The sequence below is a fragment of the Solea senegalensis genome, linkage group LG11 (assembly GCF_019176455.1).
Source record: "Solea senegalensis isolate Sse05_10M linkage group LG11, IFAPA_SoseM_1, whole genome shotgun sequence".
Classification (NCBI taxonomy): Eukaryota; Metazoa; Chordata; class Actinopteri; order Pleuronectiformes; family Soleidae; genus Solea; species Solea senegalensis.
This window is the reverse complement of record NC_058031.1, coordinates 21,137,101-21,156,436: the sequence shown is the minus strand read 5'-3', so window position 1 is coordinate 21,156,436 and position 19,336 is coordinate 21,137,101. Positions and strand designations below refer to the sequence as shown.

Here is a 19,336-nt window from a genome sequence, read left to right as displayed (position 1 = left end):
CATGTTTGTATTGTAATGTAAACAGAATGTATTAAGGTCAATAACTTAGATAGACATAGTATAGTAAAAAAAATGAAAGAATTAATTTGAAAAAGCTACTTTGGAATTTGACTCTTAGCTTTGAGAAAATGAGGAAAAAGCTGGATCATGATTGGCTCTTTATATAAACAAGTGCCAGTTCCCCTTCTTGGGGGAGTAACTGGAGAAAGTCAATAAAGGCAATTGTGGATGCACATTACAGCCCACTGATGAGTTAATGACCTTTCAGTGGAGACTCTGTGTGAGTCTTTTTACTTGATTTTTGGGAGTTTTAAATCTACTGCACCTGTTATCATTAAACACAGTCTGTCCTGGTGTTTGTCCTCATGTTGTCTTTTCCCTGACCTTTTTTGACCTCACCTGGTGGTTCCACACATCCAGACTGTTTCTGTTTTGTCTGTCAAAGTGAGTGCAGATGCCGGACGTACACTGCTGTGCAAGTGCTGTCTCTGAACACCTCTCAGACAAACATTTCCATCAGAGCACAATTTGGGAGCGAGCACGTCCTTCTATATTTGGCCATGGTCGAAATGGCTGTCTGAGAGCATTCCCGGTAAATGCACTGCACAGCATTCCCCACCAGTTGCCAGAATTATTTTCATTTTCTGACCTGCAGTGTAACTGTACATCTTTTTTTTTGCTACATTTTTGGTGCATAAAGCATTGAAACCCCTTCTCCGCTGAATATCTCACTTCCATGCTGCGCTCCACCTGAGCAATTACATTAGGAAAAAAATAAAAAGGAACATCCTGTACCTCGGTTTTATTCTCCTGAGGTGGTTTAAAGTATTCAGCCACACTCTCTGTGTTACTTTCTGCCCTTTACAGCGATGGAGGAACTGGATGGAGACGAGGTGCGAGTGTCCTCCAGAGGACGTCTTGCAGAGAGAGACATTGTTCAGGTACTCGTCATAATTCTGTATAACTTTGCAGGTTAGGAGGGGGCACTTTTCCTGTCAATGGCAGCAGCATGGGGTGAAAGTATTTCCCAGAGGATGATGGATTACTTTACTCAAACATGCACCCTGGGAAATGCCTCAGACAATATACAGTACAACGCTCATCTTCAGTTCAAATACACAATCATCTGGGACAAAGGGGTTCATTTTGATCCAGATTTTCATCAATACTGCAATATATTTTATGATTTTATAGAGATTTTTTTTAATCTACTAGTAAAATATGTGCCTCCATGTCCATGATTAACCAAAAACAAGTAAGTGAAAGAAAAAAACTCTCACTTCCAACTATTATGATAAGCTGTACAGTCATTTTCAATAACAAATAAATTTAAAATTCTTCTGAAATGTGAAATGTTGCAGATTAACAAAGCAACAAGTTAGTCAATGTTAACCTACACTGTGGGGAAAATATAAGAGTTTATCTAAAATTATATTTCCACATAGTAATCATAGTAATCATCTGTTATTACCACAGAAAAAATGTGGTGTTAATCATTTATAATGTAAATATACTGGATGAAAAGATATTTAATAGAGAAAAAGCATCTCCTTCTCCCTCATGAATCATTTTCCTTATCATTTTGAGCGGCTCTTTCTTTAGCAGTGAGTTCTTTGAAAGGAAAATGAGCGGTTGTCCCATCAGGAACAGATCTGGCAACAGAAAAGAGCAGGGCAAATAAATAGGGGTCAAATACAGCGCTATGGCCTCTGACAAGTGCATTATTTTCTGTACAGTCGTGGAAAAGTGGACAGTCCTCTGGCAGAGCTTCAGAAGTGCTGATGATAAATGAGTGTTTACCGTGATAAATACAGTGTGAGGTATAGAAGACGGCAAACGTGTAATAACTGTATGATACGTACTATATATGTGGTTCTATAATGTCAGCATTGATATAAGCTTAGAAAAAGGTTTTCCTGTACATGCAGCAATTGAACGCCACTGGTTGTCAGGCCAGGTTTCACGCCGGTTGAGCGTGCGCCGCGTAAAGGCTGCGGCGTGTCTCTCTTTTCGTGTAGACACACGCGTAATGAGACCGTTCACACGGGTTGTGTGTTTTTGGGAATAGATTTCTTTTTTTACACAAGCCCGCGCTCAATTTCACTGCAAAGCTCAACCGTGAAAATGATCTTTCTTTTTATCTTTATATCTGTTGCATATAATATGTCACACACTAAACACTTTTTCAGAGCACTGTAGCTTTTCTGTTTTCAGTTTTCTCATGAAAGATGTGCAATATCAACAGATCTGCAGCTTCATACTGAATAATCCTGGCTTTTAATTGAGTACAGAGGAGTATTAAGAGGGTTTAAACGTATGTTTTGTGAGTCTCAAACGTAGCAGAAGCTGCACAGAAGCTCTCTGGCAGGTGAGCAGGCATTCAGGGAAAGTGGCGCTTCGTCATTCAGCCTGGATTTCAGCTAAGTAAATGGAAATATACCATCATACGGCATGGTTTAATGCATTCATTTGGCACCCGTGCTGTTTGTTAAGTAGCACATGACACATCTATCTACATAAATGCTTGAATTTGTTTGTAGCTTATGTGTTATATATATCTATGTACAATTATTCTGAATCCCCCCCTCCATTATATGTTTGGACAGGTAACCTGATTCCTTCATCATCTGTTATGCAAAGTAGTCGAGGTCAGAGTGATAGATTTGGTGCATTCATTCCTTATACTAAAAATAATACTTAAAAGTGTGTGTGCCTCAGGAGTGTCTTTGGTGTTATTTCTTTTTATAGTTTTCTATATTTTTATATTTCAATTTGTATAATTGTACACAATAATTACTCTGTCAATCTCTATACGATCAAATCTTAACCAAAAAAATGCAGTCTGACATAAAGCAACCCTCTTTAACTTGAGTTTGAGGGGAGGAAACTTCACTCAAATTCACAAATGTTATTAAGCGCGAGGTTAGTGCAACAGCTGAGCTCAACAGATGGTGCATATAATTTATTGCAGGTGGGAAACGCAGTCTGAAATAATTTGTGACCCTCTTTACCTTTAGTTTGAAGAGAGGAAACCTGTTCAAATTCACAAATGTTATTAAGCATGGTTAGATATAGTGCAAAATCTAAAGTTATAGCAGGTATCTCCCCTATAACTTTAATTTAAGGAGATTGAACTTGTTTAAATTCAAAAATGTTATTAAACTTGGTCCGATTTATACACATATATAAGAGGTAAGTGCAATAAATGAGCTTTACAGATGGGGACGCAATTTAAAGCAGGTGGGAAACATAGTTTGAACTAATGTTTCTCCTTCCTATAAAATGTTTTTGTCAAGTGATGATCACAAGCTGGGAGATTTAGAATAAAACATTACGATATATAAAGATGATTTATATTTAGTAATCAATTTACCTGTCCTCCATTTTGAGTCATGAAGCTGTAATTAACCCTACCCCTTATCTCCAATGAAGGACAATCTTATAAGACATTCTGGACAATGCTATGTCTCCAGCTTCTTGAGGAAGACTATTCCAACATAATTGCGCCCCAGTGCACAAAGCAAGGGTTGTAAAGACATGGTTTGATGAGTTTGGTGTGGAAGAACTTGACTGGTCCGCACAGAGCCTTGACCTCAACTGGAACAGAGATTGTGAGCCAGGCCTTCTCGTCCACATCAGTGCCTGACCTCATACATACAGAATCTCTACAGAATGAATGGACACCAATTCCTATAGAAATGCTTCAAAATCTTGAGGAAGGTTTTCCAAGCAGTGTGAAAGCCGTTTTAGCTGCAAAAGGGGGAGGGACCAACTCCACATTAAAGTCCTGTATATGAATATGTCATTACAGTCCCTGTCCCTGAACTGTAGTTTAAAGCAGCTCAAGAGTAGAAAAGTGCTATATAAATACAGACCATTAATACTCGACATGATGTTCATTCATTCATTCATCGTTTACCACGTTATCCTCCACATGAGGGTCAATTTCAGATGTCACAGGGTTCCACACAGAGACAAACAACCATTCACTGTCACATTCACACCTCTGCATGTTTTTGGACATGGGTCACGAACCTTGGGTTTTTTGTTGTCTGTTGTCTGTTAAAAACAGAGCATTAAACTATTCATATGATGGTGTTAATTTACTTAATACCAAACTTAATATCATAGCTTCACTTTCCTTGAATGCACAGCCAGGGGGATACGACTCTCTCTGCCTGACGCCGTGATTAACTGTACACACATCCAGTTAAAAAAACAAAAATTCGGGCACAGTGTTGAGCACAATTTTCAGACCACAAACAAAACAAAAGTTCGAGCTCCTTTGTGGCTCGTATTTATATCTCCATCCCAGATATTTCACATCAATGTTTACCCTGTTCTCCTTGGCCTTTTTAGCCAAGGAATTAGCTCTCTTTGTAAATAAATCTGGAGAGTCACCTTCACTTGAGCGCTTTGACTCACTTTCTGCCTCCACTGAGTGGCTTATCGTGTTATGTCTATCGCTGTGTTCATGTGGAACTCATTATCATGACATACACAGTTAACAGAAACGTGAGTAGCCCTCTACTATATTTGTACTCAGGTTATATTTGTTTTCTGATGTCTTGTGAGGCAGAAGTACCCGCCGTACTTGTTCTGGTTACCCTTTCCAGAAGGGAGTATTGAGCTGAAAGGATCAGCCAGTAAAAATCTGGACAGTTGCGTATTGCACCTTTAAACGGTTTGACCTTTTATCCTGTGTCAGTGAAAAGCAATTATACATTGAATAGTACACACATGCCATTGAGCTGCACCAGGTTAATAGCGGGATCATCTTTTGCACGCGCTTTAAAGTTGTATTGATGTTGCAATTAAGTCTCTCCAGCATGGTTTGTTAACTAATCACATTTGCAGGGCACACAGAAATCTTTTAATCACCTCCCTCTGCATGTTCATGCCTTTATCTGTTGTTATCGATTCATTCAGATCGCTGCCTTCACTGCACTTTACAGTTAATGTATGTAGCATGAGCTGATCTGCAGTTGTCTTGAAACCTCCTGTGTGGAGGAAACCAACTGTGGCCATGCTATAGGCAATCCGTTATCACAGGATAACGGTCCATTATCCATTATAATAAGAAGATAAATGAGGGCGTTATCTCAACAGAACAACGCTCATTTTCTCGTGATAACAAGATAAGATAAGATTTCTTTCAGTGAGCAGCATCTAAGCTTTGACACCTGCCAGTAGCTGAAAATGTTGGAATAAATAAAACGGAGATAACGCACTCATTTACCTTGATTATTACGTGATCTTGAAAGAACACACAGAAAAAAATATAATAGCAACCATGGCGGTTCTCGGTTTCTGTTAGCAGTAACTATCTATGTAAGTTACTGCTGTTAAACACCATAAGTCTTGTAATGTCAGTATCCCCATCTAAATTTAGAAACATTGGGTTTTTGGTTTTACAAGGGAACAGCTTGTTACAGCGTCTCTCACACGTGGTCTGTTCCTCCTGGCATAAAAGTCTCTCCATCATGGTAACACCTCCGGGAAGCTATTTCAGACTAACAAGAGCAGGCTCCTGTCTAAATGAATGGTAGAGAACCAAGCACAAGTAGAATCAGCAGTCAGAAAAGTTTGAAAAAAATATCTGTGACTTTGCACTTAAATAAGGTTTAAAACACCTTTCTTTGCCAAAAGGTGTTCCAGGATTTTGTGAGTCACCGACCTCTATCATGGCTCAATTCAGACACTAAGTACCTTCAGCTCTCCACTCTCTTCTTCTGATCCACTTTGGCTCCTCCCATCAAATCAAAGTACTTGAACAAATCCTGTCTATAAGCTTGGTGTCCTCCTCTTCCATCCATCTTTCACAAATCACTTGAAGCTGATGTGAACCTCAGTGCTACAACATGATTGGTAGATATACTGTTCTTCCCAGTTGTCCGTTCTCTCTCTCTCTTTAAAGTCACTTGCCAAATTAAATTTGATGTAAAAGTCATGAAACAGTCAAACTAAAGATTTTCACAACACTCCCAACAAAGCAAAAGTAAAGCTGTCATGACGAGTGTGTCGCACAGGTTGCAATACAAAGAGATTGAATGCTATTGCTACAGTATTGTGCAAAGATCACCATTTATTTTACCATGCATTATAATTATTTCACAATCAATGTTTGACCATGACATACACATGCTGTTTACATGTGAACTCAGCTTCTTGATGTGCGGTGCTTGAAGTAGTACCAGCCCTTCATGAGTGTACCATCTTGAGTACCAGCACTTTTATTTTCTGTTTAAGTTATCTGTACAATTCATTATAATGTCCCAGGAAACTCATTTCTCAGGGAATACTACATGACTTTCACCTGTCGTCGCTAGAGTCGTGTGTTTGTTAATGACAGTTGATTATTGTGATCACTCATTGGACATGTTCACAGATGTGCATCGGAACAATGGCGTGCTCGCAGGGTCGCACTGTGGTGCCATGCGTGAGAATCTTGAAGCACTGCCACACACAGCGGAAGGTCATTCCTCCTACTTAACATGCTAAACCTTTGTGGATGTTTTAATGGCCCATGGGGATTTGAGTCTTGAGTGAGACAGATGGACAGGTGTGTGTGCGTGTACTTGTGACCCAGTAGAACAGGGGACTTTGGTGTTGTTACTCACTCACAAACAGGGGACTCGCCATAGAACAGGGGACATTTTTCAGGTTCCCTGTTAGTCATGCTTTAGATCAAGCTAAAATCATGTCTAAGACGCTCCGGTGATTTTTTTTTTTAATAAAAAGCAAAGTGGGGACTTACAAGTGTGTGTGTGTGTTAAAGGCCATACCCAGCAGTGCCCCTGCTGGCTGGAGCAGGGATTTTAACACCTCATTCCAACACGTCATTTCTTAACACTCCTCCATTGTCTGGCTCGCAGAACAGTTGGCTGACACTCTGACTCCCCTGCCCAGTTAGGGTTAGGCATTTAGTTGTGATTGTTAAGGTTAGGGTAAGGGATTAGGGAATGCATTCTGTCTATGAGTGTCCCCACAAAACAAAGAATGCAAATCCATTGTGTGTGTGTGTGTGTGTGTGTGTGTGTGAAAGATAGAGAAAGAGATTTTTCAAATTACTTTTTTTTCAGATTTTCAAAGGACAAACAAAAAGACAAAAGCATTATTGTATGAATTTGAATAAAAATGAAACGTGCTGCTGATATTAGAACGGAAGCAGTGCATGTTTTATTTTCAGAGTATAACTTTAAATCATTGTGTGAAATGTTAAGATCGTCTTAATATACAAATTGGAAAATGTGTAACATAATTATATTAATAGGGACTTTCTGGTATCTTTTATTTACATAAGATTTGCATAATTAAGTGTTTAATGATTTAGTGTTTAATCAACAGAGTTGAGTACTGACACTCGTTTTTTTTCCCCACTTCATGCGCTGCTAAAAGAAAAGACCGACTTTCCGTCACATCACCCTAAATCAAACATCAACGATCACAGAGTTTGACTGAATTTTGCACAGCACTGTAATAGTACTGTAGTGAATCTATTCTTCTGTTTGTTAAATGTTTTGCACATAGAAAAACAAAACTGTTTAATAGTCCTTGAACTAGAGAATCTGCTTGCAGGTGCTGTTTAGAACAGGCAGCTGCATATGTTCCTATTTATTTATTTTTTCTTTTTGTGGCTCCACAGAGAATCGTGCAAAGTCTAAGAAATGTCCTCAAGCAATGGCACTTGAGCATTAGTCAGGACTGAGGACGTAAGCTCCAACCATTTTCAGACATAAATTCACTGCCATTTCCAGAGTTTGCCATTCACACAGGAGAAATGCAGCAGGAGATTGTCTGAGTCAGACGTGTTTACGACAGCTGGAGAATGTCGAGCACAATAAAGCGAAGGGTGACGTTTCACTTCAGCATGCCGGAAGCATGACTTGTACCAGTCTCTATCACTAATTCCTCAGTTTTTCCATTATGGTAAATTAAATATTCTATTAGAATACATCTAAATGTCAGGCAGAACAATCAATTTGACTATCTTAGAAAGGTCCTCGTCATTATGAGAGATATTTTTACCATCAGGTTATAGACATATCAACTCTTATTCAAAAATCATTGTGCTTTTATATAGTACAGAGTTTTTGGTATTTATTCCTATATAAACTGGGAATCTATAGCATAGCTATTCTTTTATGTATAGCCATGACAAAACGGGATTACACAAGAGTCACAGCCCAATGTCTTGTACAGTGGGAGGCATCCGAACTCATTATAAAAGGTCAATTTTATGAGGGGATTCACTATAAGAAGAGGACGTGAAGGTCATGTTGGTCATTAATTAAAGTGTGTCAGTGAAGCAGACGATAAGGGAAACGACAATTCTCAGCTTCTTTTATTGAAACGCAGACAAAAACCACAGCATGTAACATTAGGACTGCAACAATTATTCGATGAATTGTTTATGAACCGATCGGTTTGAGTGTTTGTTTGTTTTTTCAATCATCAAAAGGAGTTTTCTGAATTATCAGCTTCTTGAATATGAATAATTTTGTTTGAATAATTTTGTTTTGTGAACAATCATTTCCATCATTTCCAGGTTTGGTAAACATTTTCAACAAGTACTTCATTAATCGAGAAACAAAAGAATAGATTATGAAAATAATTGTTACGTGCAACCCTACTGTAGTTAAAATACACAAATAAATAGATTTTATAAACAAAACTGGAAACTGTTTTTTCTCCCCTTTGCTTCCAGTTTGTTCCATTCAGAGACTACATTGACAGATCTGGCAACCAAGTCCTCAGCATGGCCCGGCTGGCTAAAGACGTCCTTGCCGAGATCCCCGACCAGCTGCTCTCTTTTATGAAAACCCGAGGAATTGAACCTCGACCGGCCCTTTCCAACTCGCCGTTACCTGGGCTTCACCAGCATATCTGACACCGGCGCTCATCTCTGACTCTCACTTCCTCCGCTCCTCCATACAATTATTTGTCACTTTGGCGAGGCAGAAGGATCGACCCGTGACTCACCCCTCCCCCCCCCCGCGCACCCCCTTCTTGTCCTATCACCGCTGAAGCTGAACACACACATCAAACAGACACAGCGGGCGCTCATCCCTGACCCACCTGCTGTTGTTCCTCATCTTCTCTTCCTCTCTGCAGCATCGCGGCCGGTTGTCTCTGTGAAAAACCAGTGAGACTGAACCACGGACGCCCTTTTTACGGAGCTTAACTTCTTCAATTAAGTTCCCTCACCAGACTCACAAAGGGTTCTCACATGTGTCCTCAGAAATGTTAACACTTCACTCATTTGGTCCAAGTCCTTGAAAGTGCAAGATGGAAAACTTGCACTCCCTCGAGGAGCGATATCTTAGATCGATTGCTTTTGGTCTATTTTTTTTTTTTGGCAACAGCTGAACTGTAATTCATTTCAATAAGTGGTCACTGTTTTTTTTTCTCTCTCTCTCTCTCATTATCATCATCAAGCTGTGCCAAATTTCTCAAAACTGAAACTGATGGAGCCAAGCAACAGATGAAGCAGAGAGGGGGAGGCGATGCGGGGAGACTCACCGGGTTACTCATGTGGATGTTGTTCTGAGGATCTAGTGTGGAGGCTGTGGTACACGTTCATTATTAACACACACACACACACACACTTTGCCCAGCGTGTGCTGAGGCCGGGTGCACCCCTCCCCCCACCCCCCATCCTCACCCCTGCTGTTAGAGAAATGCCAGTCTCTCCGGCTGTCCTGCAGAGAGAGGTGGACGAGAAGGAAGCATACAGGGAAGAAAGGTGGGAGGAAGGTAAAGCTCGGAGTAAAATGGAAGAAATTGTTAAGGGCACGATGGGAGAAATAGAAAGTCAAAAACTAGTGTGGAGGAACGACGGTGTGATAGACAAGGTCAGAGGAAAGCGGTCAGGGATTTGTTTGACGCCAGACACAGATGGTGAACATCAAAGATGTTGTCATGCTGTCTTCAGTTTAGTTAAACTAACCTTTGAGTTCACCTTGTTTTTTGGGGGATTGGAAATCACACACACACACACACTTGTCCAACAAAGCAATACACCCGATGCCCAGTGTAAAGTGTGCATGTCCCTCTCTCAACCCCTGCCATGACGTGACATTTTATTCCCAGGCAGCGCAGGCTGCAGGCGCGTGTACAAAGTGGGCAAAGTCTGCCACCTAGTGTCCATTGCCGTGTAGAGCAGGCTATCCTTATTATGCATGACACCTATTACTCAGCTCTCTCAGTACAAACGCATGACCTGATACAACTCAACCTAACTATCACAATACAACAGATGACAGAGAATCGTGCTGATTGAAAAAAATTAAAATAAAATAATAATAATAACTTAGGAGCTGAGGTGTGTCATGTTTCCAAGACATTTTGTATATATCAATGTAATGGTAGTGGTTTATAGGGTTGCATATGCTGTTTAATGTTACGTGTAAGCATATTCTTATTTTTCCTTTTTTTTTTATAAACTTGTACTATAGTTTGCATGTTGGAAAAATGTCTGTTCCAGTGCTAAAAGTTGTTGAAGAAATAGACGTCTATCTAAAGAAAATCTATATGCATTTTACTGTACAGTCACCGTACATGTCGGTTTGTCGGATTTCAGAGCAAACTTGTGTGTGCGATGTCCTGCAGAAACCTTGTATATTTGGTGTGTGAAGCTTCGGAACGCCCTCACTGAGACCCGAGTATTTTTGATATTCTGCAACGATGTGTGACCTGTTCTCAAGGAAATAAAATCCAGGCATGTGTGGTCTCTGCAAGACAGCTGCATATTATGTTATTCAGAGGGCATGTTCGCCTGTAATGTGGTTTTTTGTACAAGAGCAATTTTGTCTCTCTCTCTCTGTGATATTGTTGTGTGAACATGTCTATAGTCAGCATAGTCGTTTTGGGGAAAAAAGAAAAGAATTCCATTGTACACATGCAGTATATAGTGAAGTCATGAAGTCACGCTGACATGTTTCCCACTTAGATTAGAGCTTTAAAAGCCTTTTGAATTTGTGTCACAAATGATAAACCTGTATTGTCTGTTGACGTTTTTTTATGAAATGTCCAAACAAGATGAATGAATGAGTTTTCATTCCAAACACAGTTGTTTTGACAAATGCTGTGTTTTGATATAGCACATCGCTATCGTTTGTGTTTTCGTTATTTCTCCTCCAGATGATGAACTTCATTACAATGTTACCAAAACGCCGAGTAGTCTCGTCATTGAGTTCTGTTTGAGTTCTGTTTGAGTGGCACACAGCGGTTTTATAATCAAAATGGTCGACTGATTAAAAGACCACAGAGTTGTACAAAATGGCGACATGTTTGCCTCAGACCTGCTTCCTTATCTCAGATTTTATACCAATTTATGTAAAAAGATTCTAAATGGATTCAAAATTCTTTTATCTTCAACATTGTTTCAGTTTTGATTGGGATAGCCTGTTTAATTTCAGAAGACCTTACAATATAATATAAAATAAAGGCTTTCTGTGTGTCATGCCCTTACATAACTTTTTCTGTTTATACCCGGGATACCCTTTTTTTCTTGGCTTTATTTGTGTTTTTCTAAATAGGAAAGCTACCTAATGTTGAAAAACACATTTACCCTGATTTCATGGCAACAGAACTTTTCTCAAAGTAGAATTTTTAATCAAAAACATTGTCTCATGAATCATTCTCATCAGATTATCAGATTCTGAACGATTCACACCTTTACTTTTTACCTTGAGAAAATATGTGGTTTTATCACTACAGTAGCTGTAAACTTACAACAGAAAGGTATATATTTTTGGTCTAGGTTTCAAGATTATAGGTGAAAAAAAGAAAAGAATCACAGGTGTAAATAATCAAAATGAATGATGGCCAGTGTTCCAAATCCACTGCGTCTGTTCCTCTGTGCACGCTGCCTCACTGTCACAGTGTCGTGACCGTTTAAACTGACGAGAGCCTCGGTTAACATCATCAGAAACACCTGCGCTTTAACCCGCTCCAAATGTCCGCTGTGAAAAATGCCTCCGGTGCGCCGAGTTTGTGGATGTTCCTCTTTTGTCATGTATCGTTAAATGAACAACAAACTAAAGAAAGAATATACAAAATACGGCACACAAACAATGTTTTATATGCAACACAGACTCACAACATTCAGCAAACAATAGAAACATGTGCTGCCATGTGACCGGACCTGGACCATCAACAGGTGAAGACGAGCAAGTTCTGCAACATATGGTGATCTTAACAGTTCACAGTAATTCTTGTTTTTTTTCATTCTCTCATATTATTTATCACTAACTCTCCTGTCGTTTCAGATCCTGCCCTCCATGCAATCAGCTCATTCCCCTCACCTGCAGCTCATCAGTTCCCCTGTGTGTGTGTGTGTGTGTGTGTGTATATATCAGCTCACTTTCACCTTGTCCAAGCTCCACAATGCTCTCCAGTTCATTAGTCTGCCTGATCTGACTTGTTTCACGTGTTTGACCCTTGGATTCTTGCCTGCTGTTTGCCTGACCCTCTGGTAGTTTGACCCTGTACATATAGTTTCTATGACCAAGTAAACTGAACACTCCTTTAAACTTGAGAGTCTGCCTCTGCTGTGCTGTTTGGTTCTGCTCTGCCAGTTTACACCACACTGATTATGATATAACACATTATTTGTCACATTTGCATGATAATAATTACAATAATAAATATTGAATAAACGGAACAGATGTTGTTGACAGTGTTCCTGCAAGTTTATTTTTCCGCTACTCTAAAATAGATTAAACCAAAAAAACGGATAAAAAAAAAGAAAAAGAAATGGCAGCACTGGAGGCTAGGAAAACATGACACAATCATCTCTGCAAGGGTGTAATGAGTTATTGTGCCACTTTGACTCGATTCTTACTCCAGCATGGCAGCATGCTCTCAATGCCAATAGAATGTTTTGCTAAAATTAGCCAATTAGCTCTAAACCGTATTAAAAGCACAACTGGAGTCAACAGAGCAGTGTTGTAGCTGTAACTCACGAGTCCTAATCCTGATGGCACGAGGTTAACGTTAGGATTGGCCAGTGTCAACACAGTTCCTGCCCTGTCTGCATAAAAGCTCACGGATACTCACTAAACTGTTACTAATGAGTAGAAATGGATTTGACTGATGGCCTGAGACATGTGAAGTCCCAAAAATGACACATTTCTCCCAGTCTCAGCCCTATGGGTCCCTTCATTGGGATTGAGTGAACAGGTTGTTTATTATTGTATAAGTACATTATGTAGACACCAGCACACAGGACTTTACAGATCACTGCAACTGCACAGAGGAACACTTGGTGTTGGATACGTCGTGACAGCCTATTAAACATAACGACTTAAAGAGCCAGAGGAGTAGCTCGGCCTGGATGAAAACCCGCTACTGAAGGAGGTGTTTTTGGAGCAGACAGACGTGGCCTGCGCTTAAGAGAGACTGGGCGTAGTGAAGCGCCGCACTGTGGGAACTCAAAACATCGGTGCACGTGACGGCCGAGTGTGTCTGTCAAACACTGATAGCCTTTCATGTTTGATTTAGCCGCAGCCGTTGCGCCTCAGTCTGCTGCGGCTCTGGGCAACAACATGCAAAAAAACGCTGATGTCATTACATCTTCTTCTTTTGCTCAAAGAATCATTTTTATGAGTGTGTGGAAAGAAACAAGGAACAACATCTGGCTCAAACGTGCGTACGTGTGTGGGTTTTTTGTTTTTTTTAAAGGGACTTGAACAAACCTGGGTTTGTGGGACTTTGGGTAATAGGTCAGGGAGGCTTAGCTCAGGGAAACTTTGGGCAAATATAAATGAAGCCTTCAAGCTTGAAAAAGAGCAGGAAAAGGGAGACAACTTGCTTGAGATCCATACCACGGGTCACTCTGAGACTGTGCGTATCGCTTCGCGGTGCTTAACTCACAGTGACAGCTTCTTCTGCAGATGAATGCTGCGTGAATAATAAAAGTGGTGTTGAATTTTCAAAGCCCCACTGAGAGCACAAGCAGCGTTAATAACGGTAACGACAATGTAGCCCCCCTCTGTTTTTCCATCGACCTCACCAATGAGCCGCTTTACACAACAGCTTTTTGTTGTTGTTGTTATGGCGTCACGGCCGAGAGGTGCTGTGGACAGAGTTATAAAGCAGGGGGAGACACGTCAACCATACGCTGCATAAATCCATGTCATGTTTCCCCTGAGCTGGAATATTTGGGAAATACATATTAGTAGAATCTCACTAAGACTGATACCACTCTTATTAAATGAGTCTGTTATTTTCCTTTCCGACACTATTTTTCTGAGATGCATATTTGTCATGTCTTGTCATACTTATAATACCGTATATATCCCTAATTTCAGTCAATTGAAGCACTTTTCTTCCTCATCGCCATCTGTTGCCGCCACTGACTCGGCAGAGACACAAGTTAAAGCTATTAAATGATGAGTTTGCCAACGTGGTGTAGGCACTAATGTGAGACCTTTTAAGATCGGAACAGACAGAGGAGGAGGGAGATATTTTATACTTCTGCTTTGGAGTTTGGATAAAGGCAAAGCTTTGTTCTTTGTTTCGGTTAATGGTTTGGATTAAGTCTACAGATCCAGGACTTGGAGGCATAATATTCTCTGTGGAGCATGGCAATAACCATGTCAGCAGTCCCTAGGTCTTGGGGAAAAAAAACATCATGTGGGACCTGAGGAGTTGTGGCAAACAATCATGGTGGTTAAATGCAGTTATTTATGATCTTTTACAGCATCGCAGGAAAAGGTCATGTCAAGGTGTGATCCGTGTCCCAGTGTTTGACACAGGGTGGGTCATACTGAACACATGCAGGGTCTAAGGAGAGACGCTTTGCATTTCTATTTGCAAGTGCATGCCAATGGTATCGTTCATAAGTCTTTGTAGTGTCAGTTGCATGTGTACATTCCACTCCACTAGTGGAGATTTCACACCAGGAGTGTGCCCTCGTTTGTCTCTTCTTGTAGTCTTTAAAGGTAGCGTTGGAGATCCTGGAGAAACTCTTTGAGCAGGCTAAATTTTGATTTCTTCAGACTTTTCTCCGGCACAGGAACGCGCAATGAACACAGATTCACGAGCACTGGCGCAAATTTTTTTAGGATACTTCTTCAAATGAAGTGAAAAACCAAATACACTAAAAAGATCACAAAGATCATAAAGTTAACCTCCCTGTCCAGTAGAAACAGGGCCACCATGGCATCACTTTGCACATTGCTACAACTGTCTTGTTGAATTTTTAGCAAGCTAGCATAAGCTCTGGCGTTGTCTTCTGACCATGCATGATTAATGCACAAAGAGGGCGGTTACATGGCTGGTTTGATTGATGCGTCGCGATCTGATTATTTAATTTGGGCCGTTCAGTATGAGTGGATGGAGTTTTCACAGGCCTGTCCGTTCCGTAGCTGACGGACAATTTTTAATTTCTGTGACAGTGCACTAATGAATTAGTTACAAGCGAGGGGTGAAGAGGATTTTAACCAATACAGAATGCTCCAGAAAATTGTCTCCCACTCTACCTTTAAGCACTTAACGGAATATACTGTATCTTCCTGGTTTTTGACTGGTTTTGACCATTTTCTGTGAGCTGTCAGCCAAAGATGCAGAGATGCCAAGTTACCAAGAGTATTTAGTGACAGGTTATGGTATTTAGCGGAGGCTTTGCACAGAAGGATGCAGCAGTGCTATGCTCTGAAATGACGCCTTTTTCATCTTAGGCCCTGTTGAGTCCCTCAAGGTTAACGACTGAAACAAACAAAGACAATGTGACCTTTTTCAATCGATATCAGAAACTTTTATTCACCAACGTCACCTTAACTTAATGACGACTGACTGGAAGTTAAGGAGATGGCTTGTACTGAATTTCAGCAAAAGTGATGCTGCGTGCATATAGAACATGTTTACCTGCAGATTCCATGCATAATCTCAAGCAAGTTTCCATGGTTACTGTCTTCTTCTTTTTCTCTTTTGAGCACACCTCCCAATAGACCCAATGGAAAATGTCGTGCTACATGGAGCATGCATAGATTTTGGTCTGTGGAGACTCAAATTGTAGGTGTGCTCACATTTGAAATGAGCAGATGATGAAATTTCCTCACACAGACCCGGGTCTTTGTGCACATGCAAATTCAAATAGTATGACCCGGCTCATAGACAGCATGTGTTGTATGCATTTACTAGATTTGCTATATAACTACTGGCATTAAATCAGGATGTAAGAGAGCAAGTTAAACCATCAGGTTGACAAAACCAAGACGTAGCAACCTGCACTATATTTCTAGAAAGTTCCCTGAGAATGCTGTTGGCAGTGTTTGTGACAAATTAAATGCTGGCGATGTCTCAGCAGATGAGACACCTGGTCCAAAACAAAATAAATCTACAGTTGGAAGAGTGCATTTGATGGTCTGAAAGCCAAGTCCCCCCCCCCCACACACACACACAGCAGCCACCCTGCACCCAGTGCCAAGGAAGTGGAACAATACACTGCCTCAAAAGCTTCTTAAACAATGACTTTTGGGCCCTGCAGCAACCAACAGCCTTATTTTTAATTTAACTAACCATATAGTAATGTTACATGACTTTTAACGAAAGTCTGAAAACAAAGTATTTAAACACGACTGTTAAGAAACCAAATTCCAGGCACTGGTAATGTTTCTGAGTTCAAATGTGAATAGCAACCCTATTAAGATCCCATTATTTCACAGGTCTAGTCACATCTTGTTACTATTTCACATATTTAATTGAAAGCAACTTGCTAAACAACTTGTCTGCCACATAGCACTTTACTTTACTTTGAAAGTCAAAGTAATAATTATAGGCTCGGACTGAGAAAATGCAGCCAAATGAGGGGGAAAACAAGGCCGTCTTTTATACACCTGATTCACTTGGTCACCAGCCACTAGAATGCATTAGGAGAGACAACAAAGCAGGGACATTAATCACACAGCAGGTATGTGAATTTTGCATATTTTGGTGCCGTCGGTGGCGTTTGGATGTGAGTAATCGACATTTCCTCCACATTAGCATCAAGTGTTTATCCAACACCCACTGACAGAGAGAAATAACTCTGCTCCATTAGGAAGATCTGTTTTCTGACCTTTTTATTCATGACACTGCTGGATTCATGTTGTCAATTATTCACCCGAAAAGAGGGCGAGAGGGAGGAAGAGCGTCAAAGAGAGTTCTGCTTTAGTTGATGAATCATACTCAGAGAGAAAGGGGAAAAAAAACAATAACAATAACACAATATTTCAAAAAGTTCCCTCCCCAAAACAAATGTGCGTCAATGCAGCGAGGCAGATGTGTTGACAACAGATTGGTTCAAGACCTTGAAAAGCAGACGATGAACTGCCTGGTCAGGTTTTTATAGGTTAAACAAATGGAGAGAGAAGGAGAACAAATAAACATGGGGACGCTGTTTCCCTCCTGCTTTCTGCTCTTTTCTTCTTTAAGTGTAGAGTAACAAGGCAGACGCGGCACTGATGACAAAAACAGCGTATGTAAGTAGAAAGTGATCTTTTTAACGAATGTGAAGCAGTGAACTCTGTCACGTATCATGTGCGTCACCGTGTCGGACGTCACGGTTCATTGTTCTCTAACCTTGAAACCTAACTGGACTCTCTTCTGACCAAAGTGTCATGTGTTGCTTCACTGCCATCTCGCAGCGTTAACACTGAGACTCTCAGTCAACGGAATCCTGATTAAAAAAATAAATAAGTAATGTATAGTCAGTGTGGATTTTATTAAGATTACATCACACAAAACTATGTAAATTCGTAATAATATGAGAATAAAGTTGTAATATTATGAGAAAAAAGAATTTTTTTTTGTTTGACTCTACGTTTACCTTAAACGTAATAGCTTCAAAATCAGTTTGATAGGTTATTGACTTTTAAAGCTTTCATTCCCATTCTGTACATGTGAATAATGCCGCACTGCAACCACAGAAAGACTCTTCGCTCAAACTATTGTTTTATTGTTGCGTTATTCATCATTTCCTGTTTTACTTTGGCAATCCCATCGTCAGACATCTTCACTTCCTGTTACTTCCCGCCGTTGACATGACGTGATCCACCCCAATTAGATTCACCTGTGTACTCTTAATTAACTCCACAGCTGGCTCAGTATTTAGCCACTGCTCACCTTACCTCCGGCCTTATTTTGTGATTTTCTATCTATTTCTTGAATGTATAGCTTTTAGTCTTTGTGATAAGTAAGTGAACAGATATTTTTCTCATCTGTGTGGATTTGAGTCATAAGTCGTTACATAACCGAGCATGACTAATGACTCCGTCAAGCATATTCTTAACAGCGACATACATTATTTTGTATGGAGGTTTGGGGACTCTCGTATTTAATCAACTAATGGCTGAACATATTCATAAAAAAAAGTATATATGTAATATATGTAAAAGTAATATTTAATTTTTGTGATTTTCCGTCTCGCCTGCAACTAAACTGTCCAACGGTCTCCAAAGACCCACGTGTTCCAAAAATGACTATGACTGATAAGTATAGGGGGCCCGTCACTGAAACCTAACTGGACTCTCTTCTGACCAAAGTGTCATGTGTTGCTTCACTCCTTATCTTGACGGGGTCATTTTCTAACGTCTAATTTTGTCTGGCTCCCTCTGCTGGTATTGGCACGTCTCATTTGGAGGAGGCCGCGGGGCACATGACACCTTGACACCCCCGGGACGAGCTTCTCATTAGCCTGCTGCCACTGAAACTCAGACCTGCATAGACAGTAAGTAAATGGATGGATTTGCATGAGATTTCTTCACCGTAATATCCACTCACATGTCAGACAGCATTTACTTCACATCAGTGTCAATCTGTATCTAATAATCCAATGCTGGAGAGACTATGAGAGACATAGATTCTTGCAGTGTCATGGCCAAAATGAGTTACACACCAACTCAGTTTTTACTCTGTTTTTATCATTTGTTGAAGAAATATCAGAAAGGGTGTTGATGCTACAGCTCTGCAATACTTTCCTTTGTCCCCAGTGGTGACGGACACATCATTCCAATTTCACCTGTTTACCCATGTTCACATTTGTACCTGGCTTCATCTCTTCCAGCAGAGGGCTGTCAATCATGTCTCCACTGGTCAACGTTAATTAAAAAAAAATAAAACCGCGCTTTTCTTTTTCTTGAGACACAATCGACGGTCATCCATTACTACAAGCTACACAAGTTAAACAAGACTTCGTATAAATGCAGTTCAAAGTAGTTGTGTAACAGTACTACAGTGTACAAATATTCTTTACTGCATGACTGACTGCATATCCTTCACTGTGAGTCAGAGCAGCGTATATAGGTGGGCGCAGACACTTAATCCATCAGACATGATGAGACGTGCCAGC

At 40.3% G+C, this 19,336-nt stretch overlaps 1 protein-coding gene across 2 annotated transcripts in view; it reads left to right on the top strand.

Moving 5' to 3' along the window:
• LOC122776604 (copine-9-like) overlaps positions 1-11,172 on the top strand; it is a 77,142-nt gene extending 65,970 nt beyond the window's left edge. For both annotated transcript variants that reach the window (XM_044037204.1, XM_044037205.1), the window contains 2 exons: positions 868-941; positions 8,708-11,172. In XM_044037204.1, the coding sequence (XP_043893139.1) occupies positions 868-941; positions 8,708-8,890 (257 nt within the window). In that variant the 3' untranslated portion in view covers positions 8,891-11,172. The remainder of the gene's footprint in view (positions 1-867; positions 942-8,707) is intronic.
• The last annotated feature ends 8,164 nt before the right edge of the window (positions 11,173-19,336 follow it).